The 20,762-nt window shown below is 37.2% G+C and overlaps 1 protein-coding gene across 1 annotated transcript; it reads right to left on the reverse strand.

Moving 5' to 3' along the window:
- Nucleotides 1-1,221: 1,221 nt before the first annotated feature.
- Nucleotides 1,222-18,344, reverse strand: LOC113442779 (putative lysosomal acid lipase/cholesteryl ester hydrolase). The gene is made up of 9 exons (XM_026710552.2): nucleotides 18,243-18,344; nucleotides 15,300-15,417; nucleotides 13,015-13,213; nucleotides 10,777-10,886; nucleotides 7,306-7,442; nucleotides 5,877-6,023; nucleotides 3,890-3,961; nucleotides 3,088-3,153; nucleotides 1,222-1,458 (listed from the first exon to the last, which is right to left on the reverse strand). The coding sequence occupies exons 1-9, from the start codon at nucleotides 18,342-18,344 to the stop codon at nucleotides 1,222-1,224; spliced, it is 1,188 nt and encodes a 395-aa protein (XP_026566337.1).
- Nucleotides 18,345-20,762: the final 2,418 nt, after the last annotated feature.

Genomic DNA, 20,762 nt, shown 5'->3' on the forward strand with positions numbered 1-20,762 from the left:
ACTGCTGCCTCAAACTTAAGCCATGGTCCACCAGAACACCTAGGTCCTTCTCACAGGCACTACTGTTAAGCCAGGTACTGCTTATCCTGTACCTGTGTATTTCTCCTGCCTGACTGCAGGAACTTACTTTTCTCATCACTGAACTGTCTCTTGTTGGATAGGGCCCAATGCTCAAGTCTGTCAAGACCTTTCTGAATTTTGATTCTATCTTCCAGAGTGTTAGCATGTTTTCCCCTGCCCTTAAATTCGCTGTGAATGAAACAGTGAATTTAAGAGCATGGTATTTTATTATCTGCCAGATGTATTATTATGACATTAGAAATTATAAAAGAGAAACAGATGATTTAATCTTTGGTAGGATTGCTCATAATCAGTCCACTGATGCAATGGTAAACATAAGGGGTGGGGGAGAAATAGAGACCATATAGATTAATTGAATTTGTCCCATTGTCACACACCTCCTCCACCACTTGTATTACAAAGCACAACATTATCAGCAAAGCTTCTAATGCAGAGAATTTGAAATTTTAAAAATGTCTTATGTTGTGCAGCATCTACACTGGAAGATTACTCTCTTACCTTTCTTAGTAAAATACAACAAAGCAGACTACAGGAACATTATTATAGGAATAATATATGTTTAAAGTTCCAGTTTAGCTAGAATAATGAAATAAAAGTAACCTAGTCTATAAAAATATTTTTCTACAACAAAGGTTTTTGTTCAGCCACATTGAGTACAGCAGAGTGCAGCATTTGAGGGGAGGAATCAGATACAGCATAATTTGAAATTTCTTAAAAGTACCATGGAACAACACTCTCTCTCTCTCTCTCTCTCTCTCTCTCTCTCTCTCTCTCTCTCTCTCTCTCTCTCTCTCTCTCTCTCTCTCTATATCTATATATATATATATATATATATATATATATATCCATCTATCCACACACACAAAGAAAATCAGCTAATCTAATCAGGAAACTTTGATTTACATAAATTTCTGTAAAATAAGCAATCAAGCAAAGTAATGAATTAAACAAATATAAAAGTAATGAATAGAGAAAATATAGAAAACATAAAATGTTTACTTTAATCTTGGAAATTCTGTAAAGGGTATGCATAATTTGTTTTCTAATAATCTTATTTCATTTAGAAAGCTACATGCTAAGATTTTGAGAAACAGGCACGTGGCTGAGATATTGTTTTCTCCAGAAATTCCAACACTGATATTAATGCTTATGTTTCTGCATCAAATCAAGAATATCAGGATAACAGCGTTGTATGCCATCCAAACCCAAGATAGGATCAAAATGTTCCCAGTCAGGAATATCTGCGTAGAAAACTAAATAAATGATTCGAGTAATCAATGATTCAATATTTCTTCTTCTTGTAGCAATATCTTTTCCTCCACTCCACATGGCTACTGGTACATGAACATCTTCTATTTTATAAAGGGGAGGGGTTGTCTACGGATGAAAAAAAAAGAAGAATGTGATCTGAGAATCACCCACTGTGCAGAGAAGTTGTTTGATGGACTCATGGAATATTGATAGCTGGTTAAACTCATAGTGAAGTCAATGGTCAGAATTATCTGCCAATGACAGCAAAGCTGTGATGAGTAAGTTGCTTATATGAGTAAGCTGCTAATATGTGGCACCAGAAAGCAAGAGGACAACAATATCAAGAGGAAGTCACTGATAGCTTTGCTTAAAAGCAGTGGTGGTATTCAGCAGGTTCTGACCAGTTCTGGAGAACTGGTAGTAGAAACTTTGAGTAGTTCGGAAAACCGACAAATACCACCTCTGACTGGAGATTTTACACTATCCTTCCCCCGCCAGGCCCAGTAAGCCACGCCCACAGAACCAGTAGTAAAAAAATTTGAACCCCACCACTGCTTAAAAGGTATTATCTGTTAATAGCTTTCCATCTTCTTCTTCTATGGTCTTCAGCCAGATGATGCTGTCTTAATTTCAAGTGTTTAGATAAAGTTAATATCTAAAATTAAGAAACCATCATCTGACTGCAAGACAAGAGAGATAGGAGAGGGATCATCAACCAAAACAGTACCTGTTATGCTATTATTAAATGAGCCATGGAAAATGTCTGGCTCTCTTTGAGGACACTGAAGTTTAACTAGGCTAGAAAATTATTTTCAAGGGAAGACATGAGGGCTTTCCTAGCAAGACATGGCATCTTTATCTTTTTCTTTGAGTGTGAGCGTGATTGATTCATTGTTTGATTATCAAGAGCTTATCTCAGTTTTAACAATCTAGGATGTTTACAATAAATATACTACAAATAGCTTTATGGAAATATAATTCTGAAGACAAGCGTTAGAAATTTCCACAATAGCTCAACATTCATCTCTGGTATTTTTTTCTGTCAATTATGCGGGGGGAAAAATATCAGTGTAATTCACCCAACACTGTTCCTCATCCCTGAACGTTGAGAGAAAAGCTGGCTTTTAAGGGCTTTCCAAATCTTTTGCCAGCAAAGGAGCCATCTTAGCCTTGGGAGTTCCAAGAAAGAGAGTCAGAGCAGACAATATATGTTTCTGAACCTCCACCTGTCCTATTCAGTTATCAGTTACCACCTCATTTTTTTTCTTGCTTTTGCTATGGTTTTGTTAGCCTCTCCTTCAGTTATGAAGCATCCGATTCTACCATTACCATTTTAGGTCACTATCACTTGAACACTCTATAGCTCCTTTGAGTTCAAGAGAATGAGCAATAGAAGGACAAACTTTTCACTGATTTTGAGATACAAAAATGCAAAGCAAATCTAGGATCTGAGACAGCTTCTTTTAGAGAAACTGTAAGATCAAAATGAGAAGTTGGACTCTGCCTACTGGAAATTTCATCTCTGTGAGACTCAGGAAAAGATTATGTTTTCAAAAAGATGGATATCTACACTTCCCAGATATAAAATATAGAAGGATACAAAGGTCTATATCTACTTGTTTATATATGTAAACTTGTGTAACTCACATTTCAACTAATTGTGTAATAGTTTGGAAGTATTCACAGCTGTTGAATAAATTATAAGAAGACAATATTTCATTAGAACTTTTTCTAAAAAATCATATTTTTTCTTACCTTATTGTATATTTCCCTGTTCCTAGGACCATAGTCATAATATTTAAATTCCCCAGAACGTATAATCTAAAAGGAAATGAAACTATTATCTACAATTTAAAAATTATGAAATCTTAATGTTAATAAATATTAACATGATAGATATACAGATGTATGCAGAAAATTTTTCTTCTGGAATATTATAGAAAAACCACAAATTTCTTTAAAAGAGTAAAAACAGTAAACAGTGAAAAATAGTATTCACTATTTTTTATTTTACTAAATATGTACGGTAATGGTATAATGAATAAATTTTAAAACATTAAACATGTACAACTAATAAAAGAAACTAACCCAAATGTAATGGGAAATCTTAACTCAAAAATAAAACTTGGGGAGATAAGGAATATCTTGGATTAGTGCTGAACAGACTTTCACATGGGAATTAAATGTAGTGAAAGAAAAATTATTGTCAGAAATAATTTCCTCCTAGATTTTGGAAATTTACTTTTATGGTTAAAATGACAAGATGGGCCCATAAAATCTTAGATTTTATCATATTTATTTATCCAATTTATGGGAAGCTGCAAGGAGTCTTAGATAGCATGTTCTTTGATCAAGGAACCCCACAATGTGGCAAGGGGGACTGTCTATCAAAAAATATTTTATTAAAAAATGTAAGCAAGTAAAAAAAATGTTAAAACTACATGAGCAATAAACAAACAAATTATTTGTCATGTCTTTTATAGTCATACAAACCATTTAGTTAAGTGTAAGACTTTGACATGTCAATTTTGATTAACAAATTTAAACTATATTCTACCTGACTCCAATGATTCATGTTTTTTACTGATGAAAAATCCGGATAGATCCCAGCAAATACATCTGCTCGACTCTGAAAAATATAAAGGAATTTACATTTTTACCCTGATGGAATATATGAAAAGATTACTTATTGTTATATTGTTATATAACAATATTATATATTATACAAAGTAATTGGGAAAAATAACTGTTTCTTCCCACATTCCCACACTTCAATTTTCAAAAATAAATTGCACACAACCACAGACGATAGGAAAACACTATTGGAGCAATATGTGAGTAAGTGATTTCTTCTTATATGCCTTTTAAAATGTCTCCCCAAATGTTTATAATAATTTTACCCTTAATTTGTGATGCTGAACTGAGGGCCAATTCACTAACTTTGCCTCAGTCTAATTGGTTGGGGAGAATCAATTACATCATTCAACTTCTTCAATATTCTCAATATGTAGAATGGAAGTTGCAGTGGATGGTAGCAGAAGAGTTATAAAATTTCTGAATCTGTTTGGGGCCATTTTTTTTAAATTTTATTCCTCAAGCACAAATTACAAATTTGAACAAACAAAGTAAGAAAATCAAAATGTGATAGGGACAATAGGCATACCAGTACACATTCACAAGCTCCTTTAGGGACCACCTAAATATATGGAGTGAGATCCATAGAAGTTAGAATTAAGACTGTGAAAGTTAATGACTGAGACAACTGAATCAGGTAAGCTATTGCAGACTTTGCCAATTCCGTTACAAAAAATGAATTTTTTACAGTCAAGTTTAGACTGGTTTACATTAAGTTTAAAGTGGTTATTCACATGCATTAGATTACGACTAAGGCTAAAAAAAGTCATTTACAAGTAAGCATTACTATAGATAATTTTGTATGCAATGCCTATGTCTGGCTGCAAATGTTGCAGTTCTAAACTATCCAAACTAAGCCTAATAGCATAGGATATTCTATTATGTAGAGAAGAATGCAAAAAAAATTGTAAAGTACTCTTGAACTTGTTCAATTGTATTAATGTATGATTAGGATCATTAAGGATTCCAGACAGTTGAACACTATTCTAGGATTGGCCTAATGTATGTTTTGTAAGCAGTAATGAGCAATACAATATTTCCAGAAAGAAAAATTTCATAGAATGAAATTCACAACTTGTTGTGCTCTTTTAACAAAGGTGTTGCAATAAATCTTGGAACATAAATTGTTAGAGATGAGTACACCCAGGTCCTTTGATTCAGACCAGGTTCTTGGTCTTGAATAGTTGGTTTGAATAACCCTTCACTAAACCCAATCTCTGAAACCCACTGAGTTTCCTATATCCTTTGAGAATATCCAATTCACTCTTCCATTTCTGCATGTAAATAATCAGGCAAATTTCAAACACTGAATGCTGTGCAATATATTTTACTGGAAGTATTAATATATTGCAATATAGTAATAAATATAATATATTATGCAATATTATATTATATGAGGCAACTCATCCTTTGGTGTCTTTTATTTCATTGCTCCCTTCAATCAACACTATCAGTTTTGGTCTATAATGTCAACATTTCTCAATAAATTCTTCCTCTAAACATTTATACAATTTTTAGACACAAACACAGGGCAGGTTTTTAAGAATTGGTTTCCCCCCCCCATCTTTGCTCATGTGTCACTTTGTGCCCATTGAGACAACACAAGGCTGTCTCAGATGGGGCAACTCATTAAGAGTCAAGCTGAATGAGGCAGGGAGTGGGACAGGTTGAGGCTAGGGAAAATACAGGCAGACCTCTAAAATTCTGCTAAACCAATCTTTTTCAGTTTTGAATTCTGGGAGTTCAAGTCCACATGAAGTCATCAAGGTTGAGAAATATTGCTTCAAGTGTATTGCTTCAAATATTGCTTCTAATCTTCCAGTGGACTGTGGTTTCCTGATTTGGTCTACTTCATTTGGCTAAAAGTACCTTCTTCGTAGAAAGTGTATATAAAAATAGAGGTTACTTACTACATTTAGATTTTTCTTGTTAAACCCTCCTGAAAAGAAAATGTTTTGTAGGCACAGTTGGTCAATCCCTGGATAGCTGCATGCATAGATCAGGCTGGTTTTTACTTTCTCACTAAAAATGGAAAATTCTTTTGTGCCCCATATAAGCTGCAAAACAAAAATAACCCATCAATATTCTAATTCCAAGCACCTTCCACTTTTTCCAACATGAATTTTACTTTCTCCATATTAAATTTATCATTGGAAGTCCTTATCTAGATTTCCCCCATCTGATCTTTTTCACACCTCTCTACAAATTCACATTTGTAGCATTTGGAAATTTTATAGATTTCAGTCTGAACAATTCTGCCCTTCGCTGCAACACAATTGGGAAAAATGACTTCTAAACAGGAAGGAAAATGTTATTTTTTGTTGTTTTTAATTCTGCTTTAATTCTGCTTTTATTGTTTCATTCTCTTTGGATGTTAAGCCACTCAAAGTCATGCACAGGTAGTTCTCACTCAATGACCCTGATTGGGACAGGCAACTCCATTGTTAAGTGAAATAGCCACTCAGTAGGAAATTGTGTGGCTGCAACTGTGCTTCCCACTTGGAAACATGCAACACTACTCAGTTTCACACCTTTGCCTTTGTCTCCTGACAAGTTCCCTGTCCTTTGGAATGCTAGGTTGCCTGCTAACTGTCTAAAAGTGATATGATCATCCAGGCAATCTGAGATAGTGGGACAGTTTCTGGCTCCACACCATGAAGGGCTTTAAAGGTGATAACTAATAGATTGAATTAGACTCACTAACCAGCAATCAATGCAGATTGGGAAATAGTGGTGTTACAAGTGCCACCCTAGGGGCCTCCAGAATTCTCAGCTTGTCAATGAACTATGGAGGGAGGGAAGGGGAAGATGGACTGTAGGCTCCAGACATCAAGAAAACAGCCGTGCAAACCAAGGACATTTTGGCAAAAGACTTTCCCATAACAATACCATGAGACTCAATTGGACAATGTGACCTGTCACATTGGAGGAGGGAGAATCTAAACTTTAACTGTCTGGGTTTGCACAGGAATTACTCAGATCTGGTTTTGCTGTCATCTGTGCCAAAATAAGGTACTCAATACAGTTTTGCATTAGGAGATTGGATCGTCTCGGCCATGCTTGCTTTGGTTGGGGTTGTCAGGCAGAACGTTGACCCTAGAGGCCCCCTTTTGGGCTGCTGCATTCTGAACCAGGTGGAGCTTTCAAATTCTCTTCAAGGGCAACCCCTATATACTACAAAAAAAAATGTTTCTGTTTAAATTTTAATCTATATAACTTTGGCAACAAACATACTTCAATAAGCATGATATAAGGTTTTGGGGGTTAAAACCGTGCATTATCCCTCTAGAGCCAGGTTTGGAGCATACAGGTAGAACAACTGAATAGGTAAATACCTACTTCTCTCAATCTATCTGGAATTTTTCCAAGTACACCAAACGTCCCAGAAACACCTTTCAAGGAGTAACCAGGTGTAAGGCTTATGAAGAGCTTCACTCTATCAGTGAGGCAGGGCAGGATCGCAAAAGCCACAAAACCTGCAAAAAAGGAAAGATTAAAACTGCAGGATTATATGATTCCTCTCTTTACTTTTAGTGATGACCTGAATCTTATTCCTCTTTTTGAGAAAATCTCTCTCCCCCCTCCCCACCCTTTCCCCCCCCACACACACCAAAAAATTAAACCCCACAATTTTTACATTTCTAAGGCTGGAAGGATTTCTTTATGAATTCTCAGTCTGGGGTTAAATGGTGGTTAATTTAGTAAATGAATGAAATGGCTGACAGATATGTGTGAATTGTTAATATTCACATAATAGACTTCTTTCTCCTGCTTTGACTGTTCCTATATTCATGCAGAAGAGTGTCCATAGGGAGAGAACCCAGTGCTGATACAGAGGGCATATTTTTAGGCAAAGGAGAAAGAATTCTTCTTCTGTTCCAAGAAAACACAAACTCTGCCATCTTTTCCATTTGAAAATTAAGGAATGTCAATATGAGATATTCAAGTGATTTAACAACCGGTTCTCCTAGTGACTGTCAGTCACATGACCAATGCTGCAGTGATAGGCAATTTCCTACGTACCTTTCCTCCCCCTCCCCACCATCCTTGGGCTGACAGAATAAAAGCCCATCTAAAGATCATGACTGCCTGCCAAGCCTGCCTGCTGAATGCTGGCAAAAGGAGACTGGGGGGAAAGGAGGCTGGTAAAAGGAAGCTAGGGCAGTGGGCCTTGGGGACTCCAGGGAAGGCAGGCAAGCTTGCTGGGCGACATGGTAGGCTGTGATTTGGGCCTTGCTGCTAGCAGGCTCATCCAGGCTGATCTGGGTCGTGTGGAGAGGACTGTGTGAATGTGGAAGGCAAGCAAGCTGGCTGGGCCACATGGGAGGCAGCTAGGCCTGTATTCAGGCCTTACTGCTTGCACCCAGGCTGCCAGGCAGATCAGGGCAGCTCAACTGGGCCACGCAGAGCACGCCGTGTGGGATGCAGCTGAAGGCAGGCAAGGTGGCTGGCCCTCAGGGACCATGTGGTCAAGGCAAGCCAGGGAGCCAGACAGAGAGCAGCAGCAGCTATGCCAGGCAAATGGACAAGATGAGGAGTGCCTGGATTGGGCAGGGCCAGCCAGTGGTAGGTTTTGCAAGTTCTCTGAACTGCGCAAAATCATAACTACCAGTTTGCCTGAACTGATCTGAACCAAGTTTCCAGAATGAAAAAAGATATGAGGAGAAAAAGAGGCAACGGAACTGAATATGTCAAAATGGTCAAACAAGTGGCAACTTCAAATCTCAACAAACAAATATTGGCAAGAAAAAAAATCAAAAAATAAAATACAAGCTGCACGGACAAGACCTTGTAGACAACTCTCACTCTGTCAAGGACCTTGGAGTACTCATCTCTGATGATCAAAGTACTAGACCCCACTGTAGTAACGTTGCCAAAAAGGCATTAAGAGTTGTTAACCTAATCCTTCAATGCTTTTTCTCCAGTAATATTGTACTGCTAACTAGACAGCATACAAAACATTTGCTAGACCAATTCTTGAATACAGCTCATCTGTCTAGAATCCGCACTGTATATCAAACATTAATACAATCAAGAGAGTCCAGAAATATTTCATGAGAAGAGTCCTCCACTCCCCTACTCGTAACAGAATACCTTATGCCTCCAGACTTGAAATTTTAGGCTTAGATAACTTAGAACTATGCTGCCTTTGGCTTGACCTAAGCGTAGTACAAAAATTTTTATCCATTACAATGTCCTACCTGTCAATGCGTACTTCAGCTTCAACCTCAACAATACATGAGCACACAATAGATACAAACTCAGGGTAAAACGCACAAAACTTGATTGTAAGAAATATGACTTCAACAACAGAGTGGTCAATGCCTGGAATACTCTTCCTGACTGTGGTTTCTTCCACTAACCCCAAACGTTGTCTACTCAGTGACCTCACCCCATTCCTAAGAGGTCTGTAAGGGGGTGCATAGATACACCAACGTGCCTACTGTCCCTGTCTTAATGTTCCGTTTTATTTGTATCTATTTCATGTATTAATAATCATGTTTATACATATATAGATTATCAAATGCGTGCTTGACAAATAAATAAAATTAGACAAATGCTCTGTAAAGGAACCCTCTTAAAGTCCCTCTGACGGTGAAAGGCTTTCCAGCAAGTTACAATATTGTTTATTGAAAATACCAAAAGTGATACTTAGGCATTTTATGGGAGCTAACTAAATGTGTGGTTGCACACATTTACCTTTTGGACCTCAGAGACCACCACACTCATAATTTTAAATCCCAGGGGCCACTTACCGGTTATGTGGGTGTGGCTTGGTGGTCATGTGATTGGCTGGGCATGGCTTGTATGTAAATATTATAAATATTTATATAAATACTGATTTTTTATATAAAAAAGAGCAACTTTTACCCAAAATCAGGCAAAGCAGGCAGGCAGATTGAGTTGCTCATAGAATCACAGATTCATTCAGAAATCTATCTATCTGCCATCGGCTATTTCAGACTGTCACATAAAATTTGCTTGCAAGCAAACTCACAAAATTAACTCACAACACCCCATGTATGTAAATATTGAATTCTTTATTTAAAGAAGAGCAATTTTTACCCAAAATCAGGCAAAGCAGGCAGGCAGATTGTGTTGCTCACAGAATCATTCAGAGATCTATCTATCTGCCATCAGCTAGCTCAGTCTGTCACATAAAATTTGCTTGCCTAATAGAACCTTCTGTCCTAAGGGAGGTTCGGCTATGCTTAAAAGCAGAGTCAAAGATCTAAAGACTAGCCAGAAAGCAAGAAATCCAACCAGTTCCTGCTTCCTAGCTAATCTAAATCTCCTGGCACAGCAGAACAGCTGATGGTCAGAAAAATAGCAATTTAGCAGGCAAGTTTGCCAGGTAAGGAGGGAGTGGGTGGGAAGGGTTCCTGCAGGGCGACGTAGATGTGGGCGACGTAGCCTTGTGCTTCTGTGCAGCCTGGATTAATTCCTTGTGGGGGGAGGTGCTCTGGGGATGAGATTTCTCTGCTGCCCACCAACATTTTCTCACAGCCCACCGGTTGGCGACCGCTGCTTTAGTGCATTTCCAAGGGCTACTCTGTACTGGCTGAAATGGCACTTATATATTTTTGACAGACATCCTCATGGAGGATATCTATCAGTAGCCCTTAATCAGAATAGATTTTGAAGGCTTCATAGCAGAGCCAAAGAATGCTAGGGATAAGCTGAAAAACAAACACATTTACATAGATATTTTCTTGCAGTTGTTCAATCCAATTGAAAAGCCAGTGCTAGATCCTTCTTTTATAGACATAGGAAAACAGAAAAATGTGATAACAAGGTTATATAATTTACCTATTGTTGCTCCTTGGGAATGGCCAACATAATATAAGGAGTCTTGTTTTGTTTTATGTAGGATGAAATTTATTGTTGCTGGTATATCGTAAATTGCCATTTCATGAAAACTGTAACACAAAAATACACAACTATAATTTTATTTGTTTCTTACTATTCTTGGACCTTAATGTTGAGGTACCTGATCAAGGCCTACTGATCAAGGCCTCAACCATACACATGCTGTAATTGTCCCCATTTAAAAAATTACTAATTCAAAGTAGATTTGCCCAGAACAATGTATATCTGGTATTGGTGATAGTGATTTAGTTGGGCACTGACTGAAGGCTCTTAAGGGATTTATATTATTGTACTGTATAGTATTGTATTTTATTCTTTACTGTATAATATACTGTACTTATACTATGCTATGCTACACCAGGAGTATCAAACTCAATTTAATTGAGGGCCATATCAGGGTTGTGTTTGACTAAGGGGGTCACAGGGCATGGCCAGAGTTGGCATGGCCTGGGTGGGTATGACATGATGTCACTGCTGAAGGCTCCATTTTTGGCTGTGATGGCCTCCTGCAGCCCTCTGCCAGTGAAAATGGAGGTCCCTGAGCTTCATTTTCACTGACAGAGAGCTACAGGAAACTGTCAAGCCCTCCCATGCTCCATTTTTTCTGTCAGAGGCACCACAGACCAGTCCTTCTTTGTTTCCAGGGTGGCCACACAGGCCAGATCTAAGCACCCTGTGGGCCAGATCCGGTCCACAGGCCTTGAGTTTGACACCCCTGTGCTACACTATCTTATATTATTCAAATCTGTAAAGCTGCCCATCTCATCACATGTAACTGGATGGCATACAATAATCAAGTAACCAACAGATATAATACTATAAAAATCAACACTATAGGGTTAGGAGGATGAGATTGGCATCTTCAACAATGGAGACATCTGAATATCTGACATCTGGTTCTTCGGCTGGGAGTTGAAGCCTGATAACACAACTAGACCTTGGGTACCTAAGAAATGTCAAAAGGGTGGAGCCAATTTAATTGCAGGGGGAAGAATGTTCCATAAGGTGGTTGCTATGGCAGGGAAAGCAAGCCTCTTGATCCCTAGTTGATAGTACAGCATATCTTCTTTGCCAGATCAAACTGGGCAGGTCAATGTAATTAGGGAGAGACACAGTCCCTTGCCATCAGAGACTTTAAAGATGAAAACTAGGATTTAAATTAGACCTGGAAGCAAACTGGGAATCAATGCATCTTGCAGAGCATAGGTGTAACATGCTCTCTTCTAAGAGTGCACATAATGGCTCATGCACCCACATTCTGTGTCAATGAAGTTTCCAGATATTCTTCAAAGACAGCACCCTGCAGAGCAATGTAATTGTGATCTGGATGTGATTAGAGCACAAATGAGTGTAAGCTGGCACAAAAGATGAACAAAAACCCTTCTAGTCATGACTGCCACCTCCTCCACAAGCAGGAGTTGTGAGTCTAGGATGACTCTCCAGACTGCCTTCTGAGTCCATCCAGCACCAAAGATGGCACAGTCCTGGTTGCAGGAACCAGTGCCTCCAAAATATATTTAGCTTTTATTAAGGTTTCTTTCATGGGAACCTGTTGCTTACAGTTCAAAGATTCACAACATGAGGTCTAGCAGACCAATTTGACTGCTTTTTTAAAAGAATTCCATTTTCCCATTCCTGTTTCCTAAGTCCACCTTTCCATGTTGCTTTTTTTTTTACTTTAAGCCTACTTTTTTGTAGTAAAAAAAACTCATTGGGAGGAATACCAAGACATTATTTAGTAATATCATAAGATTGGCATCTACAAGAAATACATGTAATATTTTTCCAGATCCTAGATATCTTGATTATCAAAGAATCTTACTCTATCCTTAAATTTATATGCAAGAGCTTCAGTAGCCTATGAGAAATAAACAGATTGAAACATACATATCTTTTTTCTCCCTACTTTCTGCCTTCAAAATTCATATTTTTGCCATGACAATCAAATGTGTTTAATGAATAAATTAGAATGAAAATATATGGTGGTTAAATGAAATAAGCTTTATTTTTATGTGTTTCTATTTTGTGACATTGCTTTTCGAATAAATGCTCATTGTATCCATTTTAAACTTGACTAATATAATATGCACATGCTTATCTTAATTTACATTCACCCTAAAACAATAAATTTGTAGACTTGACCAAATATTTTCATTATCAACTCTCCTTGAAATTTACCTGAAATTCCAGAACTTTTGCTGGTAAATTGTAAATTCCTTGTGTCTCCTAGACCATGTGGTCCCTCTGAGATTTATTATCCAGACATCATAGCCAGCATCTGCTAGAAAAAATCCCAGGCTGTTGCTAGGAAGATTTGCAATCCAACATCTCCCTTCTAGCATAAAACCATGTACCAATAAAACAGCTGCTCTGGGCCCTGTAAAAGAATGTAAGAATCCATGATTTATTGTATGTATATATAAGTACCATACAATGCTCCTCCAGAAATAGTGTATTATTAAAGGAAATACATTCTGCGTTGTTTACAGCATTACACTTATACTACGGTTGTGTGGAGATTTTGATTGAAAGGGCAAAATATAACTTGGATCTATGCAGGGGTGGGCTGCTACTGGATCGCCCTGATTTGGGCAAACTGGTTGTTAATTTTATGGCCAGTTTGGGGAACCAGAAAATCCCACCCCTGACTGACCCCAGCCACCGCCCCTGCCACACGGTCTGTTTTGGATCACAGGTAAGTGCAAGGCCCATGTGGAGGCTCAGGGAGGGCAAAAAATGGGCCTTCCAGAAGTTCTGGAACACCGGGAAAGGGCCCATTTCTGGCCTTAACCAGATGCTTATGTTTCCAGAATTATGGGCCCTCTGCAAAGACAGCCACAAGAACCTCAGAAAAGATGCAGCTGGTGTAATATATCCTGAATAGGTACTACATGGTATGCACATGCTGTTAGTCACAGCTGGTCCTTCAAATCCAGATATCTGCAAAACCTTAATTGTGCTACACTAATTCACCACTGATATTTTTTCACAATATTTGTAAACTGCCCAAATGAAAGAACTCAGACAAATAACCAGCTATAAAATTGTATAACAATTGAACACATTAAATGTATAACATAAAAGGATTGACAGAGCTATAAATTATTTGTGTAATTCCCTAAAATCATTCCTGGAGCCAAAATCCTTCTGGTAACCTGTGCAACGACTTCATCATCAGTATCATCTTTACAGTAGCAGTCTAGCTTTCCTATTGTGCACCAGCTGCAGCTTCCAAGCTGTTCTTAGAGGCAATCCAATGTAGTATTGCGTTTGTCAGGTGCACAAGGTTCCTATCAGAGAAGTTTCCTGGTCCATGTCGTGCTGTAATTGCTCTGGTGGGTTCTGCTGGACAGAGCACTCTTGGCCAAGACTCACACCTGTTTTTTTTCTCTTTCTATCAGTGTGATGTAGATCTAGGAAGATATACAGATCATAGACCAGCTCTCCATGTTGAGCCTGATCCCATCAAGAGCAAGGATCGAAGTTAATTGACACCCATAAAGTAGCAATTCGAATTATCAGTAGGATTTAATCTGACCTGGTTTGCCCCATGTACACCCCTGCAACTGCCAGGTACCAATTCAAAACTTCACTAGCTCTAAGTCAAGCCTTGCAATATTCCCTCCTGGGGAAATCAAGGCCTTAGTGCTCTCCTTTCATGATTACCAATAGAAACGTTTTCATTCCGCACATTGCAGGCATATTGGAAAAGCTCAGGAGGATCTTCACCGAACATAACATATGTGCACACTTCAAATCCAAGAATACACTAAGGCAGAAGCTTGTCCACCCCAAGGATAAAACACCCAGACATAAACTGAGCAACGTGGTATGTGCAGTACAATGCAGTGAACCATGTGCAGATCTGTACATTGGGGAAAGAAAACAACCACTTCATAAATGCATGGCACAACATAGGAAAATAAACACACCAAGACGATGTGTTTAAAAGAAAACAGGCCACTCTTTTGAAGACGTATTTTGTCCCTATTTTGGACAGAGAGGACCCCTGGTTTGAACGAGGGGTTAAAGAGACCATCTATGTCCAAATTGAACAGCCCTCTATCAACAGAGGGGGAGGGATATGATGTCATCCATCTCCAATCTACAACACAGTCCTTTCAACAGTTCCAACAGCTCCACACCATTTTGCACCACTCAGGTGACCCTGATGACACAGAAAACCTCCAGGTGAACTTAACAACCTATCATTTCTTTGGTTCCACAAGTTCAAAGAAATCTTGGAATGAACCACTCATCATAATATACTGCTAACACCTGCACATTGTAGAATGGCAATATAATATCCAAGCCAAATATCTAGGGCGTAAAAAGGAACTCTTTTCCAGTCAAAGTTGAAAACTGAAGTAGCTTCATTCCAAAAGGCAGAGTGAGTTTTTCTTGATCCTTTGAATATACTGTATATGTAATTCAAGTGTGGAAATGCTATATTATAGCCTTACCTTTATGGTGGGGACAGTGTTTTCCATAAGGAATTCTGATTAACTGAAGAAAATAGCCATCATGAGTCAGAACTTCATATTCTTCGCTGGGATACCCCCAATATTGGGTGATTTCAGGCTGTAAAAGAAATAAATTCTTACTCAATATATAAGGTGCACGGCTATTCTCAATAAGTTGAAGTTGACTTCTGTTCCATGTAACTTTGGTTTTAGTGAGATAGTGGCACTGGGAAAATTAATCCAGATGGAACATGCAGAAATTATAAATGCAGAGCAATTAAAAGCTACACTGGATCGGCATGTTAGATCACAAACAGACTGATTAGAATATAGCACAATTAGCTGACATTTGGTGGGTGTAGTAGCAGATCTTTTGTTGATTTGCTGCTAAAATTTGTATGATATGATTCATCCTAGAACAGTGGGTGGAATGAATGCTCCACTCAATGAGTTACTCCTAAGATAGGTCAGCACCTTGTAATTATGTACTGTTATCCCTATTGGGCAGCAGAACAGAACATGTTCCATTTCTACTTCAGAGGTTTTCTCAAAGGTGCTCTTTCCAAAAGGCAATGAGATTTTCTTAATTTTTTCTTTGAAACAGTTTCTCATTTCTCATAAGAAAAACCAAAACCAAAAACCAAGCCAAGCCCTGGATTATTCAGAATCTCCATAAATACTCCTTGGCATGCCAAGGACAGAAGCAATGAACACAATCATTAAAAAAACAATATAGTCATACTTCCGGTTTGCAGAGCTTCGGCGGCAGGCATGAATCTGCGATCGTGTGCGGTTTCTGCCTGGGCTCGCCACTGGAGCACCCCGAGCCAGTTTGGCTTCAGGGCTAAGCCACCCCATAGAGGTGGTGAAGAGGGGGGAGATTCCAGCAGGGTCGAGGAAAGCTGCATCTTTCCTCCCCAGCTGGCTAAACTCCCTTTCCCAAAGGCGGCAAGAGTGGCAGTCGGAAATGGCCGCCTCAAAGAAGCACTCAGCCAGAAAAGAAAGTGCAGGAGGAAGTTAAGAAGTGAAAGTTTTGGCTGACCGGGATAAGAAGCAACAACCAAGGTATCCTGGAATTAAAAATTTATAAAAGATACATCGCTTCCAAAGAAGATTCGGAAGCAGTGAATGAAAGTGAAAAGGGAAAGTTTTTTTTTCTTCACTCTCCTTCCTAATGTTGACAGCGAACAGAGAGGAATGAGAAATCGGAAAAACCCGCTTTGGCACCAATAGGTAATTAAACTGTAAATATAATTAAATGCCAAGGGGACAATAACGATTTCTGAACATTAAAAAATCCTTTTTTTTCTGTAAGTGGGAAGGGAGAGGAAAAGAATAAGAGCAGGATTTGGAAGGAGGAGCCTGCCTGGAATTCAAAAGAACTTAAAGTTAAATCTAAACAAGACTTCTAAAAGATACATTTTAATTGGAACTTTGCAATTAAATAGTAAACCCAGGAAGAGGAAATGAAAAAAGAAGAAAGTGCTAAAAGAAACAGCTTGTGTGTGTTTGGATTGCTTGGTGACTTTGGGACTTTTGGAAATTATAACTGAATGACTAAAAACAATTGGGTGGTTGTTTATAAAAATTCTACAATGGCATCACTTGTAGATGAACTGAAAATGGAATCTAAAAAATATAAAGAAGAGGAACAAGAAGGGAAGAGCTCTTCTGGTTCCTTTTTTCAATTTTTAGAAATGGCAATCTGCACCTACGAGAAGCTACAAGAAAAGACTGTGCAACAAGAAGATTGGGACAAAGAAGAAGCCATCTTTGATGAACAAGTAACTTTATCTGGGGAAGAAAGGGGAAAGGAAGGAAAGAGAGTGGAGAATTTAAGACCTAAAAAAACAACCGAAAAGGGGAAAAATAATGTGAAAAGTGAATATAATGTTAGAAGCAACAGAAAAGGGGAATACAGAAGAGGGAAATGGAGGTGGAGAGACAAGGGGGTAAAAAGGAGAGAGAGAAGCAAGGGAGGAAGGAAGGGAAGAGAAGTTACAAAGGTTTGGAGCAAGATGTAAAGAAACAGGACTTATTCAGAGATAATGGGTGAAAACTTAACTGAAAAAGTGATTCTGCAAAGGTACATAAGATTGTATTGTTATATTTGTATTAGAAATAATGTTAGAAAATTGGAAACAACATATGATTAAAAAGTGGGATAAAATAGTCAGTGTAATTCAGTGAAACTTTTGTGAACAAAATAAATGAAATAAATGAGAGAATTGAACTAGGAAGGAATGGGAACACTTTAATTATTCAATGTTTTATAAAATATAAGTGAAGTGGGGGAAAGTAACTATGGAAAGTTTATAAGTGTTCCCATAGAAGTATGATACCTATTTGAAAAGAAATGTGTAAAATGTTTAAATGCTAAATGAATATTAATATTAACGATAGAATTGAATTGGTATGGATTGTTGTTTTAACCATATTATATACTTATAATTTTTTTCTTTTTTTAAAATACAGTGTGTAGTTTGAGAATGTACCAAGCAGAATCCGAACGGAAGTTATGTATTATATTAAGGGTTATAATTTTAGGGGAAAGATATAAAGGCGTCATACTCCAATCAGTGATTACAGGAGAAATTTTGTTTAATGAGAAAAGATAATAGACAGCTGAAACAGGACAGACAAAGAATATAAGTATAATGATTTGAATCGAGATGAAATAAATAAAACAAAATTAAGAAAGTTAAAAGAGACGAGAAGCTATATAGAAAATGTAGAATGGTAATGAGATATGGAATGGTATATAAAAATGAGCATGAACTTGAATTTGTGTCTGTACAAAGAGATGTAACCTGGGATCAAGCAGCTTTCAAAAAAGATGTTTTATGTTTTTATGTTTTATGTTTTGTTTGAGTATGTTTGTTCTTAAAAATCAATAAAAATTTTCAAAAAAAATGATATAGTTTCTTCATGTAAACAACTTACGATTGTCATGAATCCTTCAGGATTCAAATGTCTTCTACTGAAAGAGTCTTCTGAATTTGTAGTCTGCTGGATTAAGCATGCCAATACCAGAAACGCCCACATCCCACCTGTGGGTAAAATAATTATGTTTTAAGGTTATAATTTTAATGTCTGAAAATCTTCAAGAATCTTTTTTGATAGGTATTAGAATATATTTTCCAAAGGCCTGGCTGTATTATCTTCACAACTAAAACAATTTGGTAACATTTATTAGTTGGCATTTCCTAGATTTATATTTTTCAGATGGTCGACCATTCCTACCATAGAAATAATAATGATACTAATAAAAACCATTTGTTCTTTACAAAAAATATTCCTTTATATAGTTCAAAAATATAAGTTTATTTAACAAAATAGTAAAATAAAACTTTTTTAAGAGGCACAGAGAAGATATTGGTTTTGATAACTACAAAATCTGTTTTTCTACAATATAAATGTATGTGTGGATTGAAGTATGTGATATATTATCCTCATTCTCATGTACTGAAAATGAAAATTAGGTACACAAGAATGAGGAAAACATATCACATACTTCAATCCACACAAACAGTTATATTGTGGAAAAAGACAGAGAGAAATAGGTATTTTGGTTGTCCTGTTTTTTTTTTAAAGTATTGGATAATTTTCATTCTGAAACCTGGCCCTTTAAAGGATTCAAACTCCATAATCCCCAGATAGAATCACTGATCAGTTCTGTCATTGTAAGAAATTCAGTTGTAAAAGTCTAAAGCTTACCTGTTAAGTTTATTGTCCAGGAGACCTTGAGTACTGAACAGATGCTGCATAAAGTTTAACAGAATATAGTAAAGTACAAGTAAGTTGGTGAATGTAGCAATTTATGTGATTATAAGCTATGATGTAAGAGCTAAGCTGAACAAATTTTCTAAGACATTTTGAATACCCTTAGGGTAAAATCTGTTATCAAGTTTATCTTTTAAATTGGCTGACTCAGAGAAACAAGAGATGGAATTAAGAGAAACAAAAACTGCTACACAATTACCATTATGTCTTCTTATCGCTGAGGATGCTTGTTATTTATGAAAAAAAGGATTTGGACATGAAACAGCTTGGCCAAGAAATCCTGAATGGTGTCTCTTTACGAGATTTAAAAGGTCGGTTGGTAAAAGCTTTGAAGACTCCTTTTTAAATTCCAAAGAGCAAGAAAGATTAAATTCTGCAGTACCACAAGAAAGATTTATATGTCAGAGCAAAAAGAATGAATATAAAGTTGGACTATTTGACCAGCAATGAAATATTTGTTTGATCTTTCTGGAATTTCTAATGGACTTTTGCTGAACTAAGATGGAAGATGATGATGAAGTATAGATGTTATTTATTTTATCTGTTTAAAATATTTATGTAGCTGCACATCTTATATTAAACTGTGGGCAGCTGCCAATAAGCCATTAAAACAGTATCAATAATAAAATAATATAATACATAAATAGATTAATATCAGAGGTGGTATTCAACAGGTTCTGACCAGTTCTGGAGAACCGGTAGCAGAAATTTTGAGTAGTTCAGAGAACCAGCAAATTCCACCTCTGACTGGAGATGCCACGCCCACCAAGCCACGCCCAAAGAACCGGTAGTAAAAAAAAAATTGAATCCCACCACTGATTAATACCACAAACAATAAAAGCCTGGCACAGATAAAAGTTAGATCAAAGCTAGGCTCTGGGCAGAAAAGTGTTTTCTATTTTTAACTTAATTTACAACCAGGTTTGGGATCAGAAGTTCCATTTCTGGGCAAGGAGGTCGATTTTACAACTTTTTCTGCCATGGTTATTAAGCAAATCACTGCAGTTGTTAAGTGAATCACCTAGTTAAGTGAATTTAGCTTCCCGCATTGACTTTGCTAGTCAGAAACCAACTGGAAAGGTTGCAAATGGTGATCACATTACCCTGGGATGTTGCAATAATCAGAAGTACATGCTAGTTGCCAAGCACTCAAATTTTGATCATGTGACCGAGGAGATGCTGCGATGGTTATAACTGTGAGGATTGGTTGTAAGTCACTTTTTTTAGTGCTGTTGTAACTTTGAATGGTGGCTAAACGAATGGCTGTTCAGCTTATGCTCATTGTGATTGAAGGTTGGAAGCCATTTCTTTATTATTGTCTTTGTTGTCTTTTTTTTCTTTTTTTCTTTCTGCATCAACTTTTGTTTTTTATTTTTTTCTTCTAGTTTAGTTTCTATTAGTTTTCACTATGTTTATGAAAACATCAGTTTATTAAACAAACTTTTACAGTAAGACTTTTGGGATTGAGTAAAAATAGCTTCTCAGAGGACATAGATCTGATTTATTTTTTACATGATATAACACAGATTAATAATTTTAAGATTTCAAACATTGGACAATAGGAGCGACCAAAAATTTTCAGTAAAGGAAAGATACACTGGCCTGCAAGATGGCCATCACAATAACAACGCTGAAATAGGCTTTTGAAGGATGAAATCAGAAAATAGTAGCCATGATATC

Source organism: Pseudonaja textilis, chromosome 4 (genome assembly GCF_049901715.1).
Source record: "Pseudonaja textilis isolate UNSWEBS1 chromosome 4, rPseTex1.2, whole genome shotgun sequence".
In the NCBI taxonomy this organism is placed as follows: domain Eukaryota; kingdom Metazoa; phylum Chordata; class Lepidosauria; order Squamata; family Elapidae; genus Pseudonaja; species Pseudonaja textilis.

Coding starts and splice junctions, on each gene's coding strand:
- LOC113442779 (XM_026710552.2), bottom strand. CDS start 18,344: ATGTGGGCGTTTCTGGTATTGGCATGCTTAATCCAGCAGACTACAAAT. Junction 13,214..15,299: donor ACACTGTCCCCACCATAAAG/GTAAGGCTATAA, acceptor ATTCTTTTACAG/GGCCCAGAGCAGCTGTTTTA. Junction 7,443..10,776: donor TTCCCAAGGAGCAACAATAG/GTAAATTATATA, acceptor CCTTTTTTGCAG/GTTTTGTGGCTTTTGCGATC.